This window comes from Dipodomys ordii, unplaced genomic scaffold (assembly GCF_000151885.1).
Source record: "Dipodomys ordii isolate 6190 unplaced genomic scaffold, Dord_2.0 Scaffold219, whole genome shotgun sequence".
NCBI lineage: Eukaryota > Metazoa > Chordata > Mammalia > Rodentia > Heteromyidae > Dipodomys > Dipodomys ordii.
In genome coordinates this window covers 994,978-1,022,019 of record NW_012267435.1, presented here as the reverse complement: position 1 = coordinate 1,022,019, position 27,042 = coordinate 994,978, and the positions used below count along the sequence as shown (strand labels likewise).

General features: G+C 38.7%; 1 protein-coding gene and 1 pseudogene across 1 annotated transcript; one reads left to right on the top strand and one right to left on the bottom strand.

Moving 5' to 3' along the window:
* Positions 1–610: 610 nt before the first annotated feature.
* Positions 611–2,980, bottom strand: Ubqln2 (ubiquilin 2). Its single transcript, XM_013035734.1, has one exon. It carries the CDS (start codon positions 2,725–2,727, stop codon positions 838–840), a length of 1,890 nt encoding a protein of 629 aa, XP_012891188.1. The 5' UTR covers positions 2,728–2,980; the 3' UTR covers positions 611–837.
* Positions 2,726–27,042, top strand: part of LOC106000463 — a 143,473-nt pseudogene continuing 119,156 nt past the window's right edge.

The following is a 27,042-nucleotide window of genomic DNA, read 5'->3' as shown; positions in this document are numbered from 1 at the left end:
GTGACACATACCTAAATCCAGAAATAGTTCTCACGTTCTTTCTTATTTGGGTTACACATATTCTGCTCAGATTCTACAGTAATACTTCTAGATGTACAGTCCCAATTGTGCTTACTGTACTGTGTACAAATAATAGCAAAAACGACCAATGAATGGTATAAATCTTACAGCATTTTGCTAGCAAAAATACATGCCAAAGTCACAATAAGCAATATTGTACCACAAATTAGAGCTTCAAATAATTTGCTTCTGTTTTTAATATCTTCATTCTACATTAAATTACTATCATAGGCTAATGTTTAAAATGCAAATAAACTGGACATCTGTAGGACAAAACTTGTTCACCCAACTGTGAAGGCTGTTAACCTGTTTCCAAAAATCACAATAAATGCAGAATAAAGAGAAGTGTTTGCATGCAACACCTTTTGAGTGAAACAGCATTGATTCCCACCATTCAAGACAGAGAAGGAAGGAAACCAAACGAAGGAAAGAAGGAAGGAAGGAAACAAAGAGGGAGGGGAGAGGGCAGGCGGGAAGGGAGAGAGGGTGGGTGGGAGGGGCGAGGAGAAGGAGGGGCAGGAGGGGAAAAAAGAAGAGGAGAGGGAAGGATGGGGGAGGGAGAGAGGCGGGAGGGAAGGAGGGGAGAGGAAAGGGAAGGAGGGAAAAAGCTAGTGAAGGACTCCACCTTAAAATGCATCATATTAGATTTATAACTAGACAGATTTAAAAGAATCATAATGAAAGTAAAGCAAGATGTGTGTGTGTGTATGTATGTTTAAAGATTTAAGAGCCATTATCAAAAATAAGATACATTTTTTTCAAGGTACAGAAATGTAATTACGATGGCTGGGAGCCCAGCAGCCTCTCAATGGCTGCATTGATGTCGCCTCCTGTTGCTATTAGGGCCTGCAAGTTTGCTTCACGGTTTAAGAACCCCATGGCGTTGAGCTGTTCCAGTTGCTGCTGAAATCTGACTTCTGGATTCGGCAGCTGTGGAGGATTTGCTCCAGCCAAAGCCTGCACCATTTGCTGAATGAACTGCTGGTTGGGTCCAGATTCCGATGTTGGAGTCGTGGTCTCACTGGGTGCAGAGCTGGTCACAGTGGGCGCAGTGGGGCCACCAGAGCCGGTGGTGCCAGGAGAGCTTGCAGGAGGGCCAGTAGGTCCTATGGGCCCAATAGGGCCTATGGGGGTAAAAGGAACTATAGGGCCAATGGGGCCTATGGGAGTGACTGGGCCCACAGGGCCAATGGCCGTTCCCAGCACCCCCACCCCCACACCTGGAGTGAAGCTTGGAATGAGGCCAGGTGCTTCAGTGGCTAATGTCTGTAGCCCCTGCTGGATCTGCATTAAAGCCTGCATTGCTCTCGGGTTTGACATGGCTGCCAGTGTGTCTGGATTCTGCATCTGCTGCAGGAAAGCTGGGAGCTGAGGACGCATCTGCTCCTGCAGCTGAGGATTGGCCGTAAACAGTGGGCTACTCAGCATCATCTGTGCAGCCAGATCTGGATTCTGGCTCAGCGACTGCATCATGCTTCGCATGTAGGGTGCCGACAGCATATTCTGAATCAGTTGAGGGTTTTCAGTTATCTGTTGCAGCAGGCTCTGCATTCCTGGGGTACTGAAGATGCTAGCAACATAATTAGCTGCAGCCACAGTGTTCCCGGTAGTATTGCTGGAGCTGCTGCCAGATCCACTGCCACTGCTTGTAGTGGTGCTGGTGGTCGTAGAACTCTGAGTAGCCGGCGGTGGCGCCCAAGGGTTGGGCAGTGGATCCCGATTTTCTGTGCGGGAAGGCTGAGTACCTTCCCCAGAGGAGGAACTGCTCCCCACTGAGGCAAAGGGGTTACCCCCAAACTGCTCTTGTGCGGCATTCAGCATCGGTTCTTGAATGTCAGTGTACATGCGCCGTAGAGCATTGTAGCCACCTGGGATGCTTTCGAGATTGCTGAGAGCCAGATCTTGATTTCTCATCATCTCTTGCATCATGGCTGGATTCCTGGCGATTTCGAGAGTCTGCCTCATTATATCTGGGTTGTTGAGCAGATGACTGATTTCTGGGTTTCTCTGAATCAATTGTTGCATCTGTGGATTGGCCATAATGAGCTGCCTCATCAGATCAGGATTCGAAAGCATGCTCTGAACAAAGGGATTTTCCATGATTTGGATCATCATCTCAGGGCTGGCCATGAGCTGCTGCTGCATCTGGTTCTGAAGCTCAGAGAAGTTGGTGGTGCTCAAACCCAGACTGCTAAGGCCTGCAAGTCCTCCCAGGCTCCCCAACCCAAACGGGTTGCTATTTGTGGTAGTAGGTGTGGTGTTACTTCTGGGAGTCGATGCCGTGGTGGTAGTAGTAGTTGCCGCGGCACTGCTAGGCTGCGTGGTGGATTGGCCTTGCTGAGGTCGGTTCTGGCTTTTGATGACAAGGTGAACGGTCAGTCCATCATGGATGCCATGCTGGCTCAAGGTATCTTGATCTTTTAAGATTTTTCCGGCAAAAATCAGCACAAGCTGATCGGTTTGGGATTTGAAGCGTTTCGAAATCGCTTCCTTAAACTGCTGAACCGAGCTATTCTCGGGCACCGCGAACTCCTCTTTCTCTTTGGGAGTCTTCACAGTGACTTTGATGATTTTGGGCTCGGCCGGAGTAGCAGCTGCCGAGCCTGGGGCCGGAGCTGGGCCGCGGGAGGGGCGCGGGGGACCGCTGCTCTCGCCGTTCTCAGCCATGGCGGCCGCGGTGACGCAGGCGGGCAGGGAAGGCGCTGGCGAGCGAGCGAGAGAGCGAGGGAAAGAGGAAGGAAAGAGGCGCCGCTGCAGCGGGGCTGGGTCTGGCCGGGCGAGCAGCGCGGAGCACGGTACCTCAGTGATGGAGACTGCGGTTCCCCCGGTCCTTGGATGGAGACTGGGCTTCGGCGTAGGCCGCGGTTGAAGTCTCGGAGCTCAGGTCTCTGGGCCTTCTCCTCCGCCGCCTTGTGATCTGACCGCGCGCACTCCCAGCAACTCCTGCAGCCGCTCCGCCTGCTCCTCCCCGCCCCGGCCCCTCCCCCAGCTCCGTGCCCGCCTCCCCGCCCCACTTTGCTGACGCGGCGCCAGGCCCTGATGGATAGATTTGACTCGGTGGAAATTAAAAACTTCTGCACTGACTGAAAGGGGAAGGAAAAAAAAAAGAGGGGGAGAGAGAAACAAACAAAGACAGAGAAGGGAATGGACACGACACTAGATGATCAGTGAATAGGGGAGAGGCAAGGCAGGAGGGAGGGGGGGAAGGGAAGGAACAGGGAATGGAGGGAGGAGGGAGGGAGATTGAGAACGGGGACCGGGAACCAGTTTTTTTTTTTTAAAAAGGCATTGAAAAACCAATGGAGAATGTACATACATACATACATACATACATACATACACACGTAGATGTGTATATGTATATATACATATATATATATATATATGCAATCTGTAAGGCAGGGAAAGGATGAAAACCTGGATTGAACGGATCCCATGTAAAAGACGAAAATTGAATAGTAAAGAGCTCTGACAAAGCAAAAAGGGACGTGGAACACCCCCAAGGGGGGGAAGGGAAGAAGACAGGGCAGGAGCCGTGCATTTTACAAAAGAAGTGCAAATGGCCAATAGGCATATAAAAGGGCGTTTAAACTCACTAGCAATCAAAGAAAATCCCATTAAAACAATGAGATTTTTACTTTCGGTTTATCACACTAGCAAAGATGAAAAATAATGATAAAGATTGTTGACCGAGAGCCCAGAAAATGCACTCTCATGCTAGTTGAAAGTGTAAATCGTTTTCATCACAGGGTAGTTGGAAAATACAAGTGGACATTTTCAATAATTCTGCCTTTATTTAGAAATACCTCATCTACAGACCTCCTCTAAGAAAACGATCGGATGAGGATGTAAAAATACGTATGTATAAAATGCATTTACACTGTAGCATTTAAGAAATAATAAATATTTTTAAATGTGTTTACGTGGAGTGAGTCAAGCATACTATGATTTTACTACACAATAAAATAGTATGCAACGTGTTTTAAAGATGGATGGTTAATTCATGTGATCTAAAATATCTTTAAAGGTGTTCATAAAATACACTGCACTGACAGGAAAATCGTGGAGTGTTTTCAATGTTGGCTTCATATATTTCTACACAATTAAGAACAATATAGGCATAAAAATTCAGTATAAAAATCAATTAATTATATTTTAAAGCTGATTTTAAACAACTTGTATGTGTATGTGCAAAATATATATGGAAGGTTGTAAATTAGTGTAATGATAGTGATTTGTGAATTTTGAATTATGAATAATTCCTATTTTCTATTATAAGATTTTGAATGTTTTTTTAATTACCAATCACTGCAGTTATAATTTAAAAAATAGATATTTCAGGTGGAAAATACAGGTACAAATTGACAGGCACACAATAGTGGTGGTAGACATTTAAAAACCTGATTCATTACGCTTTAAGTGAGATAAATAAAAATGTAGAAGCATTGATGAAGAAAGGATGAATAATAGAAATAATTTCAAACATATATATATTTCAAATTCTGATTTAAGCCGCAGTGAAAATCTTTTTTCCCAATTTACTATTTACTAACATTTTAAAGTCATTAGGTCACAAAGATCTCAATAAATCTGGAGATAAGGAACAAATATAGTTATGTGATATCAATCAATATTATAGTAATTATAGTATATTATAGTATAGTAATATGACAGTATATGTAGTATAGTTAATGCAGATAATATAATTCAGAGTTAAATTAATAACTTTAAGCAAATTATGTATAGATCTCCAAAACCTAATTAATTACCACATACCTAGCATCACTCTATGGTGTCTATACATGCAGTCAAGTGAATAAGAAATATTCTTTTTCTTTTCTTTTCTTTATTTTTTGTCGGTCATGGGCCATGAACTCTGGGCTTGGGCACTGTCCCTCAGCTCTTAAGCTCAAGGCTAGCACTCTACTACTTGAGCCACAGCACCACTTCTGGCTTTTTCTGCTTTTGTGGTGCTGAGGAATGGAACCCAGAGTCTTATGCATGCAAGAGAAGCACTCTGCCACTGAGCCACCTTCTCAGCCCAGAATAAGAAATACTACTTAATTTATTTATTTTTATTTTTTATTTTTTGGTGGGGTTCGGTCATGGGGCCTGAACTCTGGGCCTGGGCTCTGCCCCTCAGCTCTTCAGCTCCAAGGCTAGCGCTCTACCACTTGAGCCACAGCGCCACTTCTGGCTTTTTTCTTTTTTCTTATGTGGTGCTGAGGAATTGAACCCAGGGCCTCATGCATACAAGGCAAGCACTCTACCACTGAGCCACCTTACCAGCCCCAAGAAATGTAGAAGACTTATGGATATGTAGCTCAATGGAGGAACACTTGAGTAGCATTTGTGAAGCCCTATGTTCAATTCCCACCATGGCTAAAGAATGAAAACAAAAAGAAGTAAACTATAAGGAGTCATATACCAAACTTAAACCAATAAAGGAGAGGAAATGGAATAGGATTCAGAGAACTTAAATCTGTAAAAATGTATTTTATCTTTAAAATGGAAGCAAATATGACCAAATATCAACAATAGTTAATCCTAGGTTATAAGAATTCATATGTTTTATGATATAGTATTTTAAATTTTCTCAAAATAAAATGAGACATTGAGAAAATGTCACAGGCCATCTTTCATTTCAAATGAATAAAGGTAGATATTAATAATGAAGGCATGAGGGGGAAAAACAACCACTTGAAAATTAACATAAAATAGCACTTTTGTGTGTGTGTTGATTCTGGGGCTTGAACTCAGAGCCAGGGCACTGTCTCTGAGCTGTTTTTTGCTGATGCCTAGGATTCTACCATTTGACCCATAGTCCCACTTCAGGCTTTTGGTGGTTAAACTGAAGATAAGAGTCTCATAAAAAAAAAAAAAGAGAGTCTCATGGACAGATTTTCCTGCCCATGGTGGCTTGGAACCTGATCTTCAAATCTCAGTCTCCTGAGTAGTTAGGATTACAACTACTGGCACCCTGCAAAACTGAGCATTTTTGAGACAAAATATAAATCAAACTTCTTATTGTATGAATTTATAAAAATGAATGAAAATGTATATTTCAACAATTACATATGTACCTCAATTATTACCATTCTCTTGTTAGGAACTGGCTAAGAATACAGATTTCAACTGTGGGTAATAGCTGTTTAGGCCTATAATCTCACCTACTTGGGAAACGATACAAAGGATTATAGGCCTTGGCTCAGTTGTAGAGATGTTTTGCAGGAGTTCCTGGGTTCAATTCTTAGTACAACAGAATTTTTGTTAATGAAAGAATGAAGATATCTAGACTTTATTCCAAACAAATTGAAGTGCTGTGAAAGAACCTATATTCTTATCAAGCTCCAGTTTAATAGTATTTGATTTACTGTGGAATATATGGATAAAGTCAGACTCAAATTTGTTCATTTAAACAATAGTGAATATAAGTGAATTAAGCATTCAAATGAGAAAGAAAACAAAAAATAAATTAAGAGAGAAATGAAATGTCAGATACAAAATAATAAAGGTAAACATTAATGAGCATACAATAAAACATAATATAAATAAACCTAAGAACTTTTAAGAAAACAAGCTGGGCGCTGGTGGCTCACGCCTATACTCCTAGCTACTCAGAGGTCTGAGATCTGAGGATCACTGTTTAATGCCAGCTCAGGCAGCAAAGTCCATAAGACTCTGATCTCCAATTAAACACCAGAAAACTGGAAGTGGCGCTATGGCTCAAGTAGTAGAGCACTAGCCTTGAGCAAAAGAGCTCAGGGACAGAACCCAGGCCCAGAGGTAAAGCCTCACGATCACCCACACACACACCAAAATAAAAGAAAAAAACAAATAGATACCCATTATTATTTCAGTGACTCTTAGCTTACAATTTCTTCACCAATGTACACAATGGAAAAACAAAAACACACTCCCTCTTCCCCTTTCCCCCTTCCCGGAGTCTTCGATAAGCACAGGTCTTTGTGTTCATTTATTTCATAGATTATGTGACTTGATTTTTTTCCCATTATTCCAATCTGTAATGCAAAAGTAAATTACAATCAAATCAATGTTGCAATGTTTTAAGTTAGAACTCTTTATTAGTGAGAAACACAGCATTAATTATTCAAAATTTAAAGAGTGAGCAACAGACAAATACAGAAAAACTAGTATTGTGTGACCATATGAAGGACATATGTTTGAAAATTATAAGGGAATACTTTGTAACAATCTTGGCTAATAAAATACAGAGTTAAAATGAACTAGCAAAGAAAAACTATGACTGTATTACTTTTCTAGGAAGATATTTATGGCCAAAATTTATTTAGAAACAGTAGAAAAACCTTAACAGCAAATAAGAGACATGAGGGAAATGAACACAAAATTAAATATTTCCAAAAATCAGCTGTATTGTTCCAGATGGCAGCTAAGCCTGTTCTTACCTTCTCTCTTACCAAATCTTGTCAAAACAATAGATGTGGTATCAGAAAAATAGAAGCACATAAGAGTTTGGGACACTATGAAAGAATGCCATCTATGAATCTATATGTTAAATATCAAAATAAACTATAGATTAGAATTTAAATCAGGAAATTTACAGAAAAATATCAGAACACATTTTTATATAATTTCACCATTATAACAAACTTTCTAAAACAAAGAAGAAAAACTATAAATGGAAAGACATAAATCCACATTTTATAAATTGTTGCAAAAACAGAACACTCCACGGGGAAAGTAGGTACCATTAACCAGTATCTTACAAAAAGTATCTTACAGTGAAATTTAGAAGAAAAGGAATAGGAAAAAAAGTTTTCTTTTCTTGAACTTAAAAAACAACTGAGGTGGGGCTGGGAAGGTGGCTCAGTGGTAGAGTGCTTCCCTTGCATGCATGAGACCCTGGGTTCGATTCCTCAGCACCACATAAACAAAAAGAAAAAAAGCCGGAAGTGGCACTGTGGCTCAAGTGGTAGAGTGCTAGCCTTGAGCTGCAGAGCTGAGGGACAGCGCCCAGGCCCAGAGTTCAGGCCCCACGACCAGAACCCCCCCAAAAAAAACAACTGAGGGGGGCTGGTAAGGTGGCTCAGTGGTAGAGTGCTTGCCTTGCATGCATGAGGCCCTGGGTTCGATTCCTCAGCACCACATAAGCAGAAAAAGCCAGAAGTGGCGCTGTGGCTCAAGTGGTAGAGTGCTAGCCTTGAGCTGAAGAGCTGAGGGACAGGCCCCACGACCAAAACAAAGAAATGCTGAGTGTTGGGAATGTGTCTAGGCAAGCCTAGCAAGCCTAAAGCCCTGGGTTTGATTCATTAGTACCACATAAACAGAAAAATCCAGAAGTGGCACCATCGCTTAACTGGTAGAGTGCTAGCCTTGAGCAAAAGAACCTCAGGGACAGTGCCCAGGCCCTGAGTTCAAACCCCAGGGCTGGCAAAAAAAAAAAAAAAGAACTGAAGCCCAGTGCCAGTGGCTCAAGCTTCTAATCCTAGTTACTCAGGAGGCTGAGATCTGAGGATCACAGTTTGAAGCCAGCTTCGGCAGAAAAGTCCCCATGAGGGGCTGGGAAGGTGGCTCAGTGGTAGAATGCTTGCCTTGCATGCATGAGGCCCTGGGTTTGATTCCTTAGCTCCATATAAGCAGAAAAAAAAGCCGGAAGTGGCACTGTGGCTCAAGTGGTAGAGTGTTAGCCTTGAGCTGAAGAGCTAAGGGACAGCGCCCAGGCCCAGAGTTCAGGCCCCACAACCGGACCCCCCAAAAAAAACAAACTGGACATGGCACTGTGGTTTAAGTGCTAGAGCACTAGACTTGAGTACAAGAGGGGCTCAGGGACAGTGTCCAGGCCCCGAGTTCAAGCCCTACAACTGACAAAAAAAACTGAGACATTATTTTGTTGGACATACAAGGCCCAGGGCATAATTTCCAGTACTACAATGAATGAATGAAATTTTTAAACTTATATAGTATTCAGCTTTGACATTGTCAATCCAGACTGCCTAAGACTACTCATAATATGCCATAGACAAAGAGAAGGAGAACGCAAAGGACAAGGAGAAGCATTGTGGGAAACAAGATATTATTTCATGCACTCCTGAGAATTAAGTTACTTGGTAGTCATAATGTACCTGAAGGTCAATTTGCTAATAAATTTTAAAAGTTTATTAGGCCCGGCTCTTTATAGTTCATACCCATAATCCTAGCTACTCAAGAGGCTGAAATGTGAGGATTGCATTCCAAGCCAGCCCAAGCAGAAAAGTCCATGAGACTTTTCTCTCTAGTTAACCAGCAAAAAGCTGGAAGCGGGACTGTGGCTTAAGTGGTAGAGCTCCAGCCTTGAGCAAAAATGCTCATCGACAGAGTGCCAGACCCAGAATTCAGGCTCCAGTACTGGTGAGCATGCACACACACACACACACACACACACACACACACACACACACACACATTTATTAAAACATACAGGTAATTTTACTTAGCATTTCAACTTTTAGGAAATTATCCCGGGAATGTAATTCCTGCTGTTGAGGTCTTGAGTTGGTTGTATTAATTAAATGTGTTGTGTTGTCTTCCTGGAGCATATCTATAGAAGTTAAGGGAAATCCTATGATTGTTCCTAACAACTGTTGATGCACTTGAGAGTAAATAATAATGGTCAGAACTAGAGAAATAATAAAGAAACATAATGGCAAGAGGATACATTTTAGCCAAGCAGACTGGGATCACAACTGCAGCTTTGTCTTTTATTGCTGGGTGGCCTTAGAGTAGCTCATTCATTTCTCAGAATCTCAATATCTTTATCAGGAAAAATGAGACAAATGCACATTCTCTTCAAGGTTCTAGTAGTTACAGAAAGTACATGAGAAAGATAGTAATTGCGGATACATACTCCCTCTTAGAACAAAGTAAATGCAATGAAGTTACGCTTGGTAAAACAAAAACCAGTATCAATGAAAAAAAAAAACAGTTAAAAACAAGAGCAAAGATCCAGTCTATTTGGCACTTAAATATTCTGTGCTCCTTATAATCTAATGATTTTGCTTTATCATTTAATTTGCTTATAAATAATGCACAAGTCATTTTTTTCCTGATCCTGGGGCTTGAACTCTGGGGTTGGGCACTGTCCCGAAGCTTTTGTGCTCAAAGCTTTCCCTCTACCACTTGAGTCACAGCGTCACTTCTGACTTTTTCTAAGTAGTTTATTGGAGATAAACTAGACTTTCCTGCATAGGCTGGCCGCAAACCTTGATCCTCACATTTCAGCATCCTGAGTAGCTGGGATTATAGGCATGAGCCACCAGCACCAGTACCTGAACGGTCTTTATTAAATACTCAGAAACCCTATCCCCTTTTTAGACCTCTAAGGCATAGGTTACAAATTGGGGAATTATTGTCTGGCTTTACCCATCAACATCTAAAATTTGCAAGTTGTGCTCACTTCAGCAGCACATATACTAAAATTGAAATAATACAGAGAAAATTAGCATGGCCCCTGCACAAGGATGACACTCAAATTCCTGAAGCGTTCCATATTTTTAAGACACTACATTGAAAACGAACTTTACAACTTTGGGTGGCAGGGGAGGAGTTGGGCAAGTGGGGAGGAAAGGGTTGGATGGGGAAAAACAAAGGAGAAGGTAACAATGTTCAACAGGAAATGTACTCATTGTATTACTCACATAACTGTAACCCCTCTGTACAATATTGTTACAATAAAAAATTTAAAAAATTAAAAATAAAATAAAAATTTGAAGTTTCCCAAACAAAACTAGTTTTCCCACTTTTCCTTCAAAACTAGATGATCAGGCAACACTGGACTCATATTTGAAGGGCTATAATTTTACTTGAGTTGAATAGTGTCCATACTCCTTTGATAAGACATATGTTCTGATTTGCCAACCTCCACCAGATTCTCTATATTCTTAATTATGTGGACTCCTAAATGTTGGAATTTTTTTTTTTGCCAGTCATGGGGCTTGAACTGTGGGCCTGGGCGCTGTCCTTAAGCTTCTTTTGCTCAAAGAGAGCACTGTACCACTTGAGCCACAGCACCACTTCCAGTTTTTAAAAAAATTGTTTTTATTGTAAAAATAGTGTACAGAGGGGTTACAGTTACATGAGTAAGGCAATGACTTAAAGAGAAATTTCTCTGAAGAGAAAATAAGAATGCCCAATAGACACATAAAGAAATGCTCAACTTCTCTAGCCATAAAAGAAATGCAAATCAAAACAACATTGAGATTCCACTTCATCCCAGTTAAAATGGCTATAATCAAGAACTCTAATAACAACAGATGCTGGAGGGGATGTGGACAGAAGGGAACCCTACTGCATTGTAGGTAGGAATGTAAACTTGTTCAACCACTTTGGAAAGCAGTATGGATGTTCTTCAAAAGACTCCACATAGCGCTCCCCTATGACCCAGCAATCCCACTTTTGGGCATTTCCCCAAACGATCACAAACAAGACCACACTAAGGCTACCAGCACAACTATGTTTATCGCAGTATTATTTACCACAGCTAAGATATGGAACCTACCCAGATGCCCCTCAGTAGATGAATGGATCAAGAAAATGTGGTATATATACAATGGAATTCTATGACTCCATCAAAAAGAATGACATTGCCCCATTTGTTAGGAAATGGAAAGACTTGGAACAAATTATGTTAAGTGAAGTAAGCCAGGCCCAAAAAAGCATAGCTTCTATGGTTTCCCTTATTTGCAATAACTAGTATATGTCTAGGACAAGCAGAAAAGCTCAAAAGCTATGTATATATGACCACTTCCAGCTTTTTTGAATAGGTTATTGGAGATAAGAGTTTCACAGAGTTACCTGACTGAGTTTGCACCTTGGTCCTCAGATCTCAGCCTCCTGAGTATCTAGGATTACAGACATGAGCCACCAGCACCTGGCTTGGCTTTTTAAATTATATTTTTATTAACTTTAAGTAGTTGTATAAAGGGGTCACAATTCAACAGGTCAGTTCATGAGCACCATACATCTTAATCATCCCTTTCATCATTCTCTCAGATCCCTCCCAAGCCCAAACATCCCCTCCTTTTTCCTATTTCCATATGCATGGAAGGTTCTGACTGCATTCCTGACTAACTCTCCCCTCTCTGTCTGTCCCTTTTCTGCTGCTAGTACTGGTGCTTGAAAGCAGAGCCTGCATTATGTCCTTTAGCTTTGTTGCTCAATGCTAGTGTTCTACCACTTGAGCCACAGCTCCACTGTTTGGTAGATATATGAGTCTCAAAGACTACTTGTCCAGGATGGCTTTGAACTGCAATCCTCAGATCTCAGCCTCCTGAGTAGATAGGATTACAGGTGTGAGTTTTTGATCCTTTGAGAAGTTTGGGCTTCCCCTTTGCTCTACGTCCTGAAGGGAATTAGATAAAACCAAGCACATAACTGAATTACTTTTTCAGACTGTACAATATTCACTCTACTGAGAGTATAAATATGTCTCTATAGGGAGAAACACTTTTTTCTGATAATGGTGCTGCTGCTGTTGATAGAAACTAATTTTTTCCTGCAATTTATCTTCTCATGTCTTTTATCCACCAGTTCAATGACTATAAGAGACTTGCAGTTGAAAACCAGAACTTGAAAAAAAATATGAGATGAGAGGGCAAGTGTGCCTCATTGTACTTTGTAAAAAAAGATTTTATATTATAAAGTATGGCATAAGTTGCATCTCATGAGTGTCTTTCAAAAGAATTTAGAACTAAATTCCTTTGAGATTTATGAAATCATTAAGAGATTGGAACAAAATGAGGGGAAAGAGGAAAAGGCTCATATAGGATTAAATAATAAGTGATTCAGAGGACTGACTTTGAAGAAGAAAAGGAAGGTACTAGGCATTTCATGGGAAGATAGAAATCAATAGAGCAACTGCTATTTTCAATTTAATTCACAACAGTAAGGTAGAAATGAATGGAAAAATAAGTGTTAGAAGGTGAACTTATCATTTTAGAGGCTATGTAAATTGAATATCTTTTAGAATGGTGATTATGGAGAGCAGTGACTCAGCCTATAATCCAAGATACTTTAGAGGATGAGATCAGAGGATCATAGTTTTTCTCTCTCTTTTTTTTTTGTTGGTTGTGGGGTTTGAACTCTGGACTTGGGCGCTGTCCTTGAGCTCTTCAGCTCAAGGCTAGTGCTCTACCACTTGAGCCACAGCACCACTTCCAGTTTTCTGGTGGTTAATTGGAGATAAGAGTCTCACAAACTTTCCTGCCTGGGCTGGCTTTGAACTGCAATCCTCAGATCTCAGCCTCCTGAGTAGTTAGGATTACAAGTGTGAACCAACGGTGCCCGGCTCAGAGGATCATAGTTTAAGGCTAGCTCAGGTGTAAAAGTTTGTGAGGTTCCATTTCACTCAATGACTGAGATGGGTGGCTTTCTACCTGATAACCTAGGTACAGTACAATCATAGGGCACAGTGAAGTACCTGTCATGCCCAGAAACAAGGAGGAAGTAAAGGTACTAGGATTGTAGTCCAGGCCTATCTGTACATAAAGTGAGACCCTGCCTTTAAAATAATGCTCATAATAAAAGGCTGAAAGAACAATTTAAGTGGTAGAGCACCTGCCCTGTAAGGACAGAACCCAGAGTTCAGTCCTAGTGCTAAAGAACTAAAAAAAAAAAAAAAGAATAGAATGGTGACCATAGGAGTCTTTGTAATCATTTAAAATTTTCTGGGCTAATGGTTTGGCCTCAGTGGTAGAGGGCTTGAAGTTCAAGCCCTGAGTTTGATCGGTAGCAATACCATGCTCTGTGAGTGATGCAAATAATTACCTAAAGCAGATGTTAAATTTCCAAGACAGCCCTATGAAGCCTATTTAACTTACCACATTGTTAAGAGTTGACACTGGTTCTATTATAGTCGAATGGGAATGTGTCACCATGGAAAACATTATATGTGAAGCTTCGTTCCAAATTGCAAGACAGAAATACACCTGGAAGCAATGGGAGCAGATGCTTCCTCAACATGCATTGTGTGCAATTCCCAAGATTGGGGCTGAGTGGGAAAAGCCATACAAAAGAAAGTACTTGGGAATCACTAAATGCAACAGGGAAATAAGAGGAGTCAAAACATAGTTGAATTATAAAACATCTCTTCAAGGTAACTATTTACAGAAGGCATTCGATATATGAAGTAAATAAGAAGTCTAGTATTTATCTATTTATCTTTAATTTGAGGGGTTAACACTGGGACTTTCCTGCTCAGGCTGGCTTTGAACCATAATCCTCAAATTTCAGCTTCCTGATTAGCTAGGATTACAGGCATGAGCCAATGCACCCAGCAAGTTTTACATATCTCAATGTCTTTGGTTTAGAGTCTGAAGGTGGCACATATTGGTAAATGATATATGTCCAGTCTCATCAGATATTGAAAATACTAAGGTACAAATCTATGGAGAATTCAATAGACATAGGAAAATGTCTTGTACTCTGTAGATGGCGAAACTAATAGAATAAAGAGTGCTGAGTTGCTGCTGTGTTAGTAGCTCACACCTGTAATCCTAACTACTCAGGAGGCTGAGATCTGAGAATCTCAGTTTGAAACCAGCCAGGCAAGAAACTCTGTAAGAATCTTATCTCCAATAAACTACTCAGAAAAAGCTGAAAGTGACACTGTGACTCAAGTGGTAGAATGCTAGCCTTGAACACAAAGAAGTTCAGGGACAATGCCTAGGCCCTTAGTTCAAGCCCTATAGCTAGTAAAAAAAAAAGTTGAGTTGACATTAAAAGTTAAGTTAATATTAAAAACTTGAGTTAACGTTAAAAGTTAAAAATTTGAGTTAAGTTAAAAGTTAACATTAAAAACTTGAATTTTTGTTAAAAGTCATCTGGAACAGTAGATGTAGAAATGGTAACAGTGTCATCTAAGGAAAGAATCTTCAGTCCTATCTTCACAAAGTCTTTCCAAACAGTAGTAGGTAAAAAGAGCTTAAAAGGAATCTATTTCCACCAATTCCATTTCAATGTGTCTAAAACTAAACAGCTAGAAAATACCTCTGAGGTCAAGGCATCCCCTTTTGCAATGGACTTTTCCCTACTTTACAGGATTCAAGACATATTTCTGTCACACAACCAAGATGTTGCTGGGGTACATTCCTCATTGCCTTTGGGTATAAAAACCACAAGAGACAACTTGAAATATGTATCAGTGCCTGGATTGTGAAACTAAATAACTCTAATGACTACATAATAATTCTTCCACAAATCTGTGATTTTTCATTTATTTGCTTTGGGCAAAATTGAAGAAGGACTTAATTGAGTTGTTAGCTTGTAAGTCATTAAAATAATTTATGAAACCAAGTACCAATGACTCATGTCTGTAAGTTAGGAGGCTGAGATCTGAGGCTTGTGTTTCTGCATCAGCCCAGACAGACAAAGTCATAGACTCTTATTTCCAAGTAACAAACAAAAACCCAGTACTGGAGGTATGGATTAAGTGGTAGGGTGCCAACTGTGAATGGAAAAAGATTTTGCAAGAGTGCAAGAACCTGAATTCAAGCTTCAGTACCAGCAAAATATACTAAATTAATTATGAAAATAGATTAGGTTGTTTTGGCTTATTATTTAGAAGAAAATCAAAGAGAGAGAATTACTATGACAATGACATGTAGATTTGCATATATTTAACAAATTGCATTGCTTATATTTACTAAAATATGATAAGAAAATACTATCTAATAGTGAGTAATATTCATGTTAGGATAGATGAATAGGAAAAAAGTATCCAAATGAAATTCCAATTAACTTTTCATATATTTACCAAAGATGGTAAAATATTTATATTTTTATCAGTGGTATGCTAACAATAATTATAGGAATAATTTTTGCATTAAAGTTAATTTTATTTTGTTTAACTGTTACAGTAAGAAGTATGGGCATAAAGACAACAGAATGGCTTTTTAAAATGCTAACATTTGTTCAGGGCAAAAATTCTGGTTTCTCTTATTTGCAATAACTAGTATACATCTAGGATAATCTTACCAGACAAGCAGAAAGTTCAAAAGCTATGCACATAGGGCCATATAAGATGATACTAAATGAAATGAACCCCAAGATATGGACACAAGGGGTTTTGTCTTTGTTGCTGTTCTTCTTAGTGCACTATGTGATTATTTTGTTTCTTTTGTATGTTCTTCCCCCTATGGTATAACCCCTGTCTCTGTATTTGATTCTGGTGCCCTGCATCTTATATATACATTTTTCTAATTTGGGGAGGGAAAGGAGATAACAAAATGCTGAAATAAGGATACAGGTTGACCCATTGTAACAATGAGATGTACAAGACACTATGTTGAAAACGAACTTTATACCTTGGTGGGGGAGGGAGGAGTTGGGGAGGTGGGGAAGGAATGGATAATAGGGGAAAAATAAAGGAGGGGATAACAATGCTTGATAGGAAATGTACTCATTCCTTACTAATGTAACTGTAACCCCTCTGTACAGTATCTTTACAATAAAAATATTTTTTAAAAATTTTGGCAAAGGAAGAAACAAATGGAAATATTGATCAAAGGGAAAAGGAAAATATAAAATTTACAGCTTTTAAAGGATTCTATCATTAGATTTTTTTTTGTGGGTCATGGGGCCTAAACTCTGGACCTGGGCACTGTCCCTCATCTCTTCAGCTCAAGACTAGTGCTCTACCACTTGAGCCACAGCACCACTTCCAACTTTTTCTGCTTATGTAGCGCTGAGGAATCGAACCATGGCCTTATGCATGCAAGGCAAGCAATATACCACTGAGCCACTTTCCCAGCCCTATGAAGAGATTTTTTTTAAAAAGATGAATGAAATGGATCTCAAATTGCTACAGTAGTTAAAGCCTTGTGGGTATATTTGAAATAACATTTATTTCAAAAATGTTAGTATTAAAATAAATACTTTTGTCCAAGACCAGGATTCGAACTCAATACCTGACACTTTCACCTACTAGCAGACACACTACCCCCTGAGTCATGCCTCCAGCCCCTCAAAATGTTAATATTTATAAAATCTCTACAATTATAACTTGTGCAACTGTATAAATAAATACATGATGACAAACTCCAGACACATGTGTCAGGACATTTGTAGTTCTTTGAAGTTCTTCCGTGGGTATACAAACACAGATACAGAAAGTTGCACATTGAAAGATTATATTGGAAGTGGAGCTGTGGCTCAAGTGGTAGAGCACCAAATTTGAGTAATGGCAATACTTAGGTCCTGAGTTCAAGACCCAGAACTGGCACAAAAAGATGAGAAAAGGAGGAGGAGGAGGAGGAGGAGGAGGAGGAGGAGGAGGAAGAGGAGGTGGTGGTGGAGAAGGAGAAGAAGAAAGTAAGATTGCATTGCAAGTTCTGGTTCTCTGCTTTGCAGGTCCAAATGCTCACCCCTGCTAACAACTAGAATAGTTCAGGACCCCGAGAAACTGACTCAGCAAATGTGAAAGCAGATGAAAGAACTCCAATTTCTTCATTTTCAATGAGAAACAGCATTTTGACACTGACTGGAAATATGTCTATGAATTCAGCACATTTTCCTCCCTGAACACCTAAAGGAAAGCCAAATGAAAATTAGAACTAGAAGATGAGATCTGTTTTATTACCCACTGCTTGAAAATTGTAAGTCTAAGACATCATTAATCAGAATAGACAAGCAAAATCATCAAAACGATGTGTGATGAGATGTAGTAGGATGGTTGTTAAGTAAACTATGATTCATAACCTAAAGTTTAATGACATAAATTCATGTGAGTCCTGAATCTTCCAATGAATATATTTATATACATACATAATCTTTAAGGGTTATACAGAGGGATTTTATTGCAACATGTCAGTTAATTGTGAAATGCATCTTGATCAATGTCACCCCTTTCATTATTTTCCCTCATATCCTCCAACACAACACATTCTCTTAATTTACTTAGCTTCATTTTCATATATACATTGAATATTATGACTAAATATGGTTTTGCTTAGAGTTGAAAATACTTGAGGTTATATTTCTGTGATATCTTTATTCACTGGGTACTACCAATGTTTGAGGACTCACTTCCCACTATGTTGTGTAACTTATTCTTTCTTAAGATGTTAATAGAGTCAAGTCACTATGTATTTATTCTTCAGGGTCCTGAAAGTAATTTTGTTTCCTGGGATGATTTTTTCATCTGTTTTATTTGATTTATGATGTGTTGGCCTCATAATTTAATTCTTAAAAGGCAATCAAATAACTCTCATTTCTAGTTTTTGGAGTGGGGTGCAGTGGAAAGTAACAGTATTATAGCTTCTTATTCACAATGCTGCTGAGGAAGGGCAACACCAGTGAAATAATTCAGAATATTATTTCCAGTTGAAATTAATAAATTAGTAACATTATTTGGGGAGTTCATTGGGTTGTGATGCCATATGGTATAGTCATACACATATACTTAGCACATGTAGGTGAGAAATTAGTGTATGGTGTAATAGTAACTCAGAAGTTGTCCAAGAGAGAAAAGCTGGTAATATAGAAGTTGGAAAGAAAATTGGATGGGAGATAATATTGTACAATGGAAAAAAAGCATATAGCTGGTAATATAGAAGTTGGAAAGAAAATTGGATGGGAGATAATATTGTACAATGGAAAAAAAGCATATAGAGAGGAAGGAGGGGGTATCATGAAATTGAAGATGAGACAAATAATATTTGAATAGTACTGCCACTGGCTCTAGATGAGACCTAAATTCTCTTCAGAAGAGAAAAAGGACAGAGCCTGGGGTAGGATAAAAATAAAGACTAGTTCAAGAGATACATTTAGGGATCTGAGAGAAGAGTATATGAATGCTATTCTGTTATTAGAAATCAGGTTTAATACAAGTAGGTTATAAAAACTTTGTACCAAACCTGTCATTGAGCAAAGAGAACAAATTGAGTTTTGCTTGTGCTTAGGTTTTGAGAATTTTCTATTGCTTTTATCAACAGATAAAAAGTAAGACTGGAACACATAGATATGAGTAATTTTTATGTACATAAGGAAGTGTGGAGTCTATTTTCTGAATACTGTGTTTCATAAAATAAAGTAATCATGGGGGGGGGAAATGCTAATATGGATATTTAGCTTCTCATATGAAACAAGAGAAAATCGTATTATTCTTGTGATGAAATTCTAGCAATGTCTCAGTAAAGAAAACATGTATAAATTCATACACATTTCTAGCTTTCTTTGGCCAACATCACCAAAGGCCTCCTCTAATTTATTAATTTGTTAACTTACACACACACACACACACACACACACACACACACACACACAAAGAGGTGAGGGGAGAGCTAATGGGCTTGGTTTACAAAGTGAAATCTGGAATGTATAGATCTGGCAATATTTCCAGTAGAAATTGTTCTTTGTAAATATATTTTAAACTGAGATATTTCCTGATTAAAATTTGAGTTTCTGCTCTCAAAAATTCTGGAGATGATACGTTGAACATTTACTGTGTCACGCTTAGAAGTTCTTAAACATGAACTATCTCATTTACATATCACATGAACTCAATGTGAAGACACCATCATTATTTTTATTTTGGAATTGAGGAAACTAAGACAGAAAGACTAAAAGGCTTGCTTTAAATACAGAGCCACTGAGAGGCAGAATCAGCATTCAAATTCAGAGACTTTGGATTAGACCTCACATTCTTTTTCATTAATTAATATTTTGATTATACAAATTTATGATATAGTGTGATAATTAGATACCCACATACAGTATAAAATAAATATTAGCAGGTAACATTTCCATCTCCTTAAACATTTAAAAATATAATGAGCTTGTAATAATTTTATGTATATATGAGTTACAATGTGATGTTTCATTACATACATATATATATATATGTACTGATCAAATCAGGGTAATTAATGTTCTCTCTTTATCATTATTTTGTTTTTGGAAGCTTCAAACTCCTCCTTTGTAAGTTATTCATATAATACCCAATAAGCAGTTGTGAACTGTAGCTATTGCACTGTGCTATAGAGCTCCACAACTTATTACATTTGTTTAACCATTCTTGGTGCCTACTATCCAATTTCCCTGTATTTCCATTCTCCACTCCCTTTCCAGCATCTAGTAATCTCTAATCTGTATTCAGATACATTTTTTCTTTAATATCCACATACAAGAGAGAACATGGAGCTTTTGTCTTTCTCTAACTCATTTAACTTAGCACTAGTGATTCTATATCTTGGCTATTGTAAACAGTACAACAATAGACATGGGCATGCAGGTACTTGTTTAACATGATGATATTGTTTCATTTGGTTATATACCCAGAAATATAATTGCTGGATCAAATGGTAGATTTGTTTTTTTTCTAAGAATCAAATAGTAGATTTGGGTTTTTTTTTTAAAGAATCTCCTCAATGTTCACTATACTGGTTATAAAAATTTAAAGTTAAGTTCCTTCCCACCAGTACAATAAAAGGTACATATAACACATCATCATCATACTTAATGGGGGAAAGGTTAAATCATTTACTCTAATATGTGGAGCAAGAAATACATTCTATTCTCACCTTATTTATTTAATATAGCAATTATACAAGGAAAAAGTACAAAAATTGGAATTGATGAAATAAAATTCCTCTGTTTACGGATATATGATTCTCTATATAGAAAAACCTAAAGACTCAACCAAAAGACAATTAGAACTGATAAGTGAATTCAAGAAAGTTGCTGGATAAAATTGCCAACATACAAAAATGACTACCAATTCATATACCCATATCAGACTTGAGAAGGAACTCTGAAAGGAATGCCACTCACAATAGCTACCAAAAAAGCATAAAACACCTAGGAATATAATTAATGGCCTTTAAAATGAAAATTACAAAACTCTGAAAAAATAAATTGAAGAAGACTCAAAGAAAAGTTAAAGACTACCTATGCTGATGGATTTGAATTAGTATTGTTAAATGTTCTTATTATTAAATAAATCAACAGATTGAATGCCTTTCCTGTCAAAATCCTAATAGAGCAGGCAAAGTATGTGCCTATAATCCCAGCACTTAGGTGATAGAAGCAAGTGGGTTGCATGTGTGAGGCCAACTCACACTTAAAAGTCCAGACCCAGCTGAGTTACATAACAAGACACTTTCAAATGATCTGTACAACTTGGGGAGGGGGGTTGAGAGGAAGGAAAGTGGGAGAAAAATGAGGGAGGGGGTAACAAGTTCAACAAGATATGTACTCACTACCTTACCTATGTAATTGTAACCCCTTTGTACATCACCTTGACATTAATTTTTTTAAAGAACATGCAAAATTAAATAAATGGATTCTGGATTCTGCATTTTTTCTGAGAAATAAAAAAAATCCTGAACTTCATATGAAACAAGAGAGTTGGATATGAAAATGGAACTACGTAACTTGAAGGGATGTGTGGGGTTCGGAGAGATGGGGGCAAATAATGAAAGTGTTGACACTGGTCAAGAGTCTTGTATTCATAACTTGACACGTTGAAACTCTTTTGTACTACTTCAAGATGATAAATTTTAAAAAATAAAAATAAAATAAAAAGATTCATAATTGACACAATTATGGAAAAGTTAAAAGGCTGGAAATACCATATTTACTGGAATTCAAGATATACTGCAAATCTATACTAAAGTATGCATAAAACAATGGAACAGAACAGAGTGTCCCAAAATAAACCCATGCATTTATAAATATCTAATGCATGACAGAGGTACCAAACACATAAATTGTAGAAAAAATTCCATTCAATAAATGGTGCTGTGGAAACTAGATAACCATATAGGAAAAACTGAAATTTGACCCCTGTATCTCAATATATACAAAGTCAAGTGAAAATGGATCATGAACTTAAATTTAAGACTTGAAAATAAGAAGCTTCTAAAAAGAAAAAAAAATGACAGGCACACACCACCATGCTCAGCTTTTTCTATTGAGATAGGATGTCATAAATATTTTGGCCTTAGACCATGATTCTCCTTATTTCCACTTTACAAGTAGCTAGGATTACAGTCATGAACCAGCAATACCCAGCTTGTTTCTACATTTGATTTTATAGTTTAGGGATCATATCCGCCCCCCAAAAGCATTGCTTATACCAATGTCTTGAATTATTTCCCTTACGTTTTCTCTATTAGTCTCACAACAACGAGGCTCTTCTAGTAGACTAGGCAGATGTGTGGAGTAATTGAATGTACTTGAAGTGTTGTGCTCAATAGAAAGCACCACAAAGAAAGGAGGGGAATGCACACACAAAACCCAATGAGCTAATTAGCAAATATGAGAGAACCTTTCATGAAAAATAAAAGCTTTGTTTCTGCTAGCTCACAAGAGTGAATATTCACTTCTTATGCCAATTTGCACTTCTTTCTGTGTCTTCTTGGGCTCTGCTCCCCTTGGAGACAGAAAGGGCTGAGTATTATCAACCTTTTCCTTTTTTGTGTGTGTTGTTTGCAGGTCAGTCAGCAGGAGCAGTTTGAGACAAGGGCTTGTTGGAATTCTTTCAGCTTCCCCGCTTGCTAGTCAAAGGTAGCATGGAAAACAGTTCTTTTGGCTAGAGTGTCCTCTGGACATATTAATTCAGTGTATTCTCAGGACCCATCTGAGTCCCAGGAGGCCTCAGAAACCCCACACAGAGGTCAGGGCAACTAATTGTACTGGATGGAGGGAGGGCAGAGCAATTATAGTATATTCTACTGCACACACTATGGCATTCAGAAGCCCAGTCCCTATACACAATCACACATACTGGCTCGGTCCTCTGGCCCTCTTTTAGCAGATCATGTGAGCTGCTAGGGTTTTTTTTTTAAATTTTATTTTGGTTGATGTTTGTTTGTTTTTGCAGCTGATCCTAGGGGCTTGAATTCAGGTCTTGGATGCTGTCCCAGGCTGGTGGTCTACCACTCCAGCCACAGCTCCGCTACTGGTTTTTTGCTGGTTAAGAGACAAAAGAGTCTTATAGACTTTCTTGCCCAGACTGTCTTTGAACAGTGATCCTCAGATCTTAGCTTCCTGGGTAGCTAGGATTACAGGCCATAGATGGGCAGCTAGCTGCTGGTCTTTCTTTAAACTCTTTTTTGTTATTGTCAAGGGTTACAGTTACAGAAGTATGGTAATAAGTACATTTCTTATCAAACGTGTTACCCCTTCACTCTAGTTCATGCCTCCAACTTGATCACTCTGCATATATTTTTCAAATGGACTTGTTGCAATAATATTATACAAAGGGCACACTGGGCCGCAGAATAGATGCTGACCAGTACAGTATGACAATATTTGCTGTGAGTTCTAGGGGAAAGAAAAATGTAGGGATTGTATCCCAAAGCAGCAAACTTGAGCAAAACTTTTCAAGATACTTCCCCATTATAGCACCATGCTTATATATTGAGAAAAGCAGAGCATTTTTCAATTGTAGGGTACTATGCAATCTCCAGATCAGCTACATTCACATTGCCCTTTGCTCTGTTTCTGTAGTCATAACCTTTCCTATCCTGCTTTTCCCTTCTGTTACCCTCTAACTTCTGCCATACTGTTGAACTGATGACTTCTTTCTCACCCTCTGTTTGAATAGCCAGATACTCTTGGCCTTTTGAAGTCTTTGTCTCTCCAATGTTGAACTCCAGTGTAACCTCTCAGTTACCCCCCTCAAGTAGCTTGACGTTCTATGCTTTGTTTGTTTTTGTATATGTGTGCTTCTACTGGGCTTGAACTCAGAGCCCAGGCACTCTCCCTTAGCTTATTTTGCTCAAGGCTGGTGCTTGACAACTTGAAGCACGCCTCCTCTTCAAGCTTTTTGTTTGTTAATTGGAGATAAGAGTCTCACAGACTTTTCTTCTAGGCTGTCCTCAAACCATAATCCTCAAATCTCAACTTCCTGAGTAGCCAAGATAACAGGCATGAACCACAACCACCTGGCTGTCTAGCTGTTTTGATTCATTATCAAAGAAAAGCTGGAAAGTGATGTTTTCTTCCAATCCACTACTGGGGCTCTCAACCCGTAACTCCGTGTGTGTGTGTGTGTGTGTGTGTGTATGTGTGTGTGTGTGTGTGTGTGTGTGTGTGTGTGATGGAGATGAACTCAGGGCCTGGGTGCTGTCCCTGATCTCTTTTTGCTCAAGGCCAGTACCCTACCACTTTGAGCACAGCTCCACTTCCAGTTTTCTGGAAGATAGGAGATCAGAGTCTCATAGACTGAGATGGCTTTGAATTGCAGTCCTCAAAGCTCAGCCTACTGAGTAGCTAGGATTACAAGCATGAGCTACTTGCACCCGGCAACCCACAACTTTTTATTTATTTATTTATTTATAATTTTTATTTTATTGTAAAGATGCTATACAGTGGGGTTACTATTTATTTATTTTTACCAGTCCTGGAGCTTGAACTCAGGGCCTGGGCATTGTCCCTGAGATCCTTTTGCTCAAGGGTAGCACTCTACCACTTGAGCCACAGCACCACTACCAGCTTTTTCTGTTTATGAGGAATCAAATCCAGGGCTCATGCATTCTACTACTAAGCTACCTTCCCAGCCTCCCATAACTTTTAATTGTTCTTCTTTGGTGGCTTGATCTTCTCCCCCTTCTACACTGGACATTCCCTGAAGCCTAGTATTATATATAATTTTCCTTTTATTGCTACAACTTGGCAAAATAGTTCAGAATGTAATAGGATAAATAAGTAAAATAATTATTATTCCAATGAATTAAATCTCTAAGATCACCATATAGCTTTACTGTTTAGGATTAATAGGCCCTTGGAAATACACTTTCCTGGTGGCTAACAAAGTTGTGAGACTTGATGAAAAATCATACAGATAGAACTTGTTTTCCCTGTGGTATGACTATGGTCTTCAATTACATTTTAAATATCAAAATATAGAATAAAAGCAAATGTCATTATGCATGTGGTCAGGAAAGTCAGAGGCTACGTTATTACTGAGTACAAGTTAATGCCATGAGAGGTAAAATGATTATTTTAACGATTATCATCTTCAAGCTTGGAAATGGGAAACTGAAAAAAGCTAAAAGTCATCATTTGTCAGAAAAAGGTGAATTGCCCCTTTAAAAATCATTTGTTGACTTAGCCACAGGCCCAATGTATTTAAATTTAATTAGTTAAGAAGATCATACAGGCTTTCAGGAAAGGCATTTCACCTGGACCATAGATCAAATCTTCTAATTATTTTCTTTAATTTAATATATAGGTGTAACCAAAGACACCTATGCCACATTATTGACAGAAAATTGAACATCTGAGACAGACTTGATATTTATTAAATAAAAGAGATTAACTGTCTTCAGAATTGATTTTAACTTGTTTTTTTAAAACTAAGTATGTGTGCAATTAGAGAAAAACAAGATCAAATATCAATTCAGAGAAAAAGAGAGTGATTAATTATTGAATGACAGTGGCAGCCGGAGGCTTAAAATGGGGTAGACTTGAGTATTCTTACATTAATACAAGGGATCTGGGGAAAAACATGTAAACACTGTGAGTCAGAGACACTTAACACCTCCCAATATAATTATTGGGAGATATGACAAATCTATGATCAGCAAACATCTTGAAAGGTGACATGGAGAAATGCTGGCATAAAGAGAGATCAGAGGGCCAGTGTAGGTTTTCCTCATGGGACTAAAGAGTGCATACCTTGCTTCTCTTTGTATTGCTCAATAACTCTTGTTTATTATTTTTGTGCTGGTACAGGGGCTTGAACTCAAGGCTTGGGCACTGTCCCTGAGCTTTTTTGCACAAATCTGTTACTCTACTACTTGAGTTACACCTCCACTCTGGCTTTTTGCTAGCTATATAGAGATTAGAGTCTCATAAACTTTTTTGTCCAGGCTCTCTTCAAACCCTGATGCTCACATCTGAGCCTCCTGAGTAACTAGGGTTAGAGGTGTGAGCCACCAATGCCTGGCTCTGCCAAATGATTCTTATTTAGTTATATCTTAGAATATAAGCAAAGCTCAGAAACTATTTTCAATATAGTCATCCCTTATTACTTCAACAACACTTAAAAAATTTAGGGCCTCTCACATGGCCTCCAGTCATTTCTTATTTGTGTTTCTCTGACAAAGCCATCAGTCAGCAATCCTTAAAGCTGCTGGACTACCTAACAGTTCCTTATTTCTGTGTCAATAAACATTAGAAATCTTGCTACATTTTTGCCTTTGTTTGAGTCCCAAGGACTTCAGCAACATCATCAGTGGCAATACCCCAACTTTCCAAGGAGGTTCTCAGAATGTATCTATCTTGTCCACTCTTCCCAGGAAACACAGGATACACTGGGTACCCAGTGTTTCTCAGTGTAGCAACATGCAGGAAAGAAATGTGATTAAAATTCTAGTCAGTTGAATACAATCATTGAATACAATCAATACTAACATTTTTTATCCTCCCCCATTTGTTATAAGACTGGACTAGATTTGGACCCTGTTCACCTTTAACTTACTTGGTGAAATTCTGGAGCAACACCTACCTCTATAAACCACAATTTTAAGTTCATGTTCATTTGATTTCTCCCTAAATAAACTTTTTATTTTTCTTTCTGTGCAGATCCTGCACAGATCAGGGCCCCATATTGAAATCAGGGCCTTGGCCCTGTACCTGGGCTTTTGTGCTCAAAGCTAGATCTTTACCACTTGAGCTATAGCTCCACTTCCAGATTTTCTTATTTATTTATTTATTTATTTTTGGTTCTTAGTTGGAGAAAAGAATCTCATGGACTTTCCTGCCTGGGATGGTTTTGAACCATGATCCTCAGATCTCAACCTCCTGATTAGCTAGAATTACATGCATGAGCCACTGGTGCCCAGCTTAGTCTAAATATTTCTTGAATTAAAATTTCAAGCTGCATCTTTTCCTGATATATCTTTTGGATTTCTTGTCCTGTAGTGTGGGGAATATGGGAGCTGTATCTCTGCCCCTGCTTCCAGATGTTTTTGTGCTTACTCCTCTGCATAGGTTCAACAATTCTCTACACACACACAC

What these genes read in the sequence shown, in the direction of transcription:
- Ubqln2 (XM_013035734.1), bottom strand. Translation starts at nt 2,727, where the DNA reads ATGGCTGAGAACGGCGAGAGCAGCGGTCCCCCGCGCCCCTCCCGCGGC.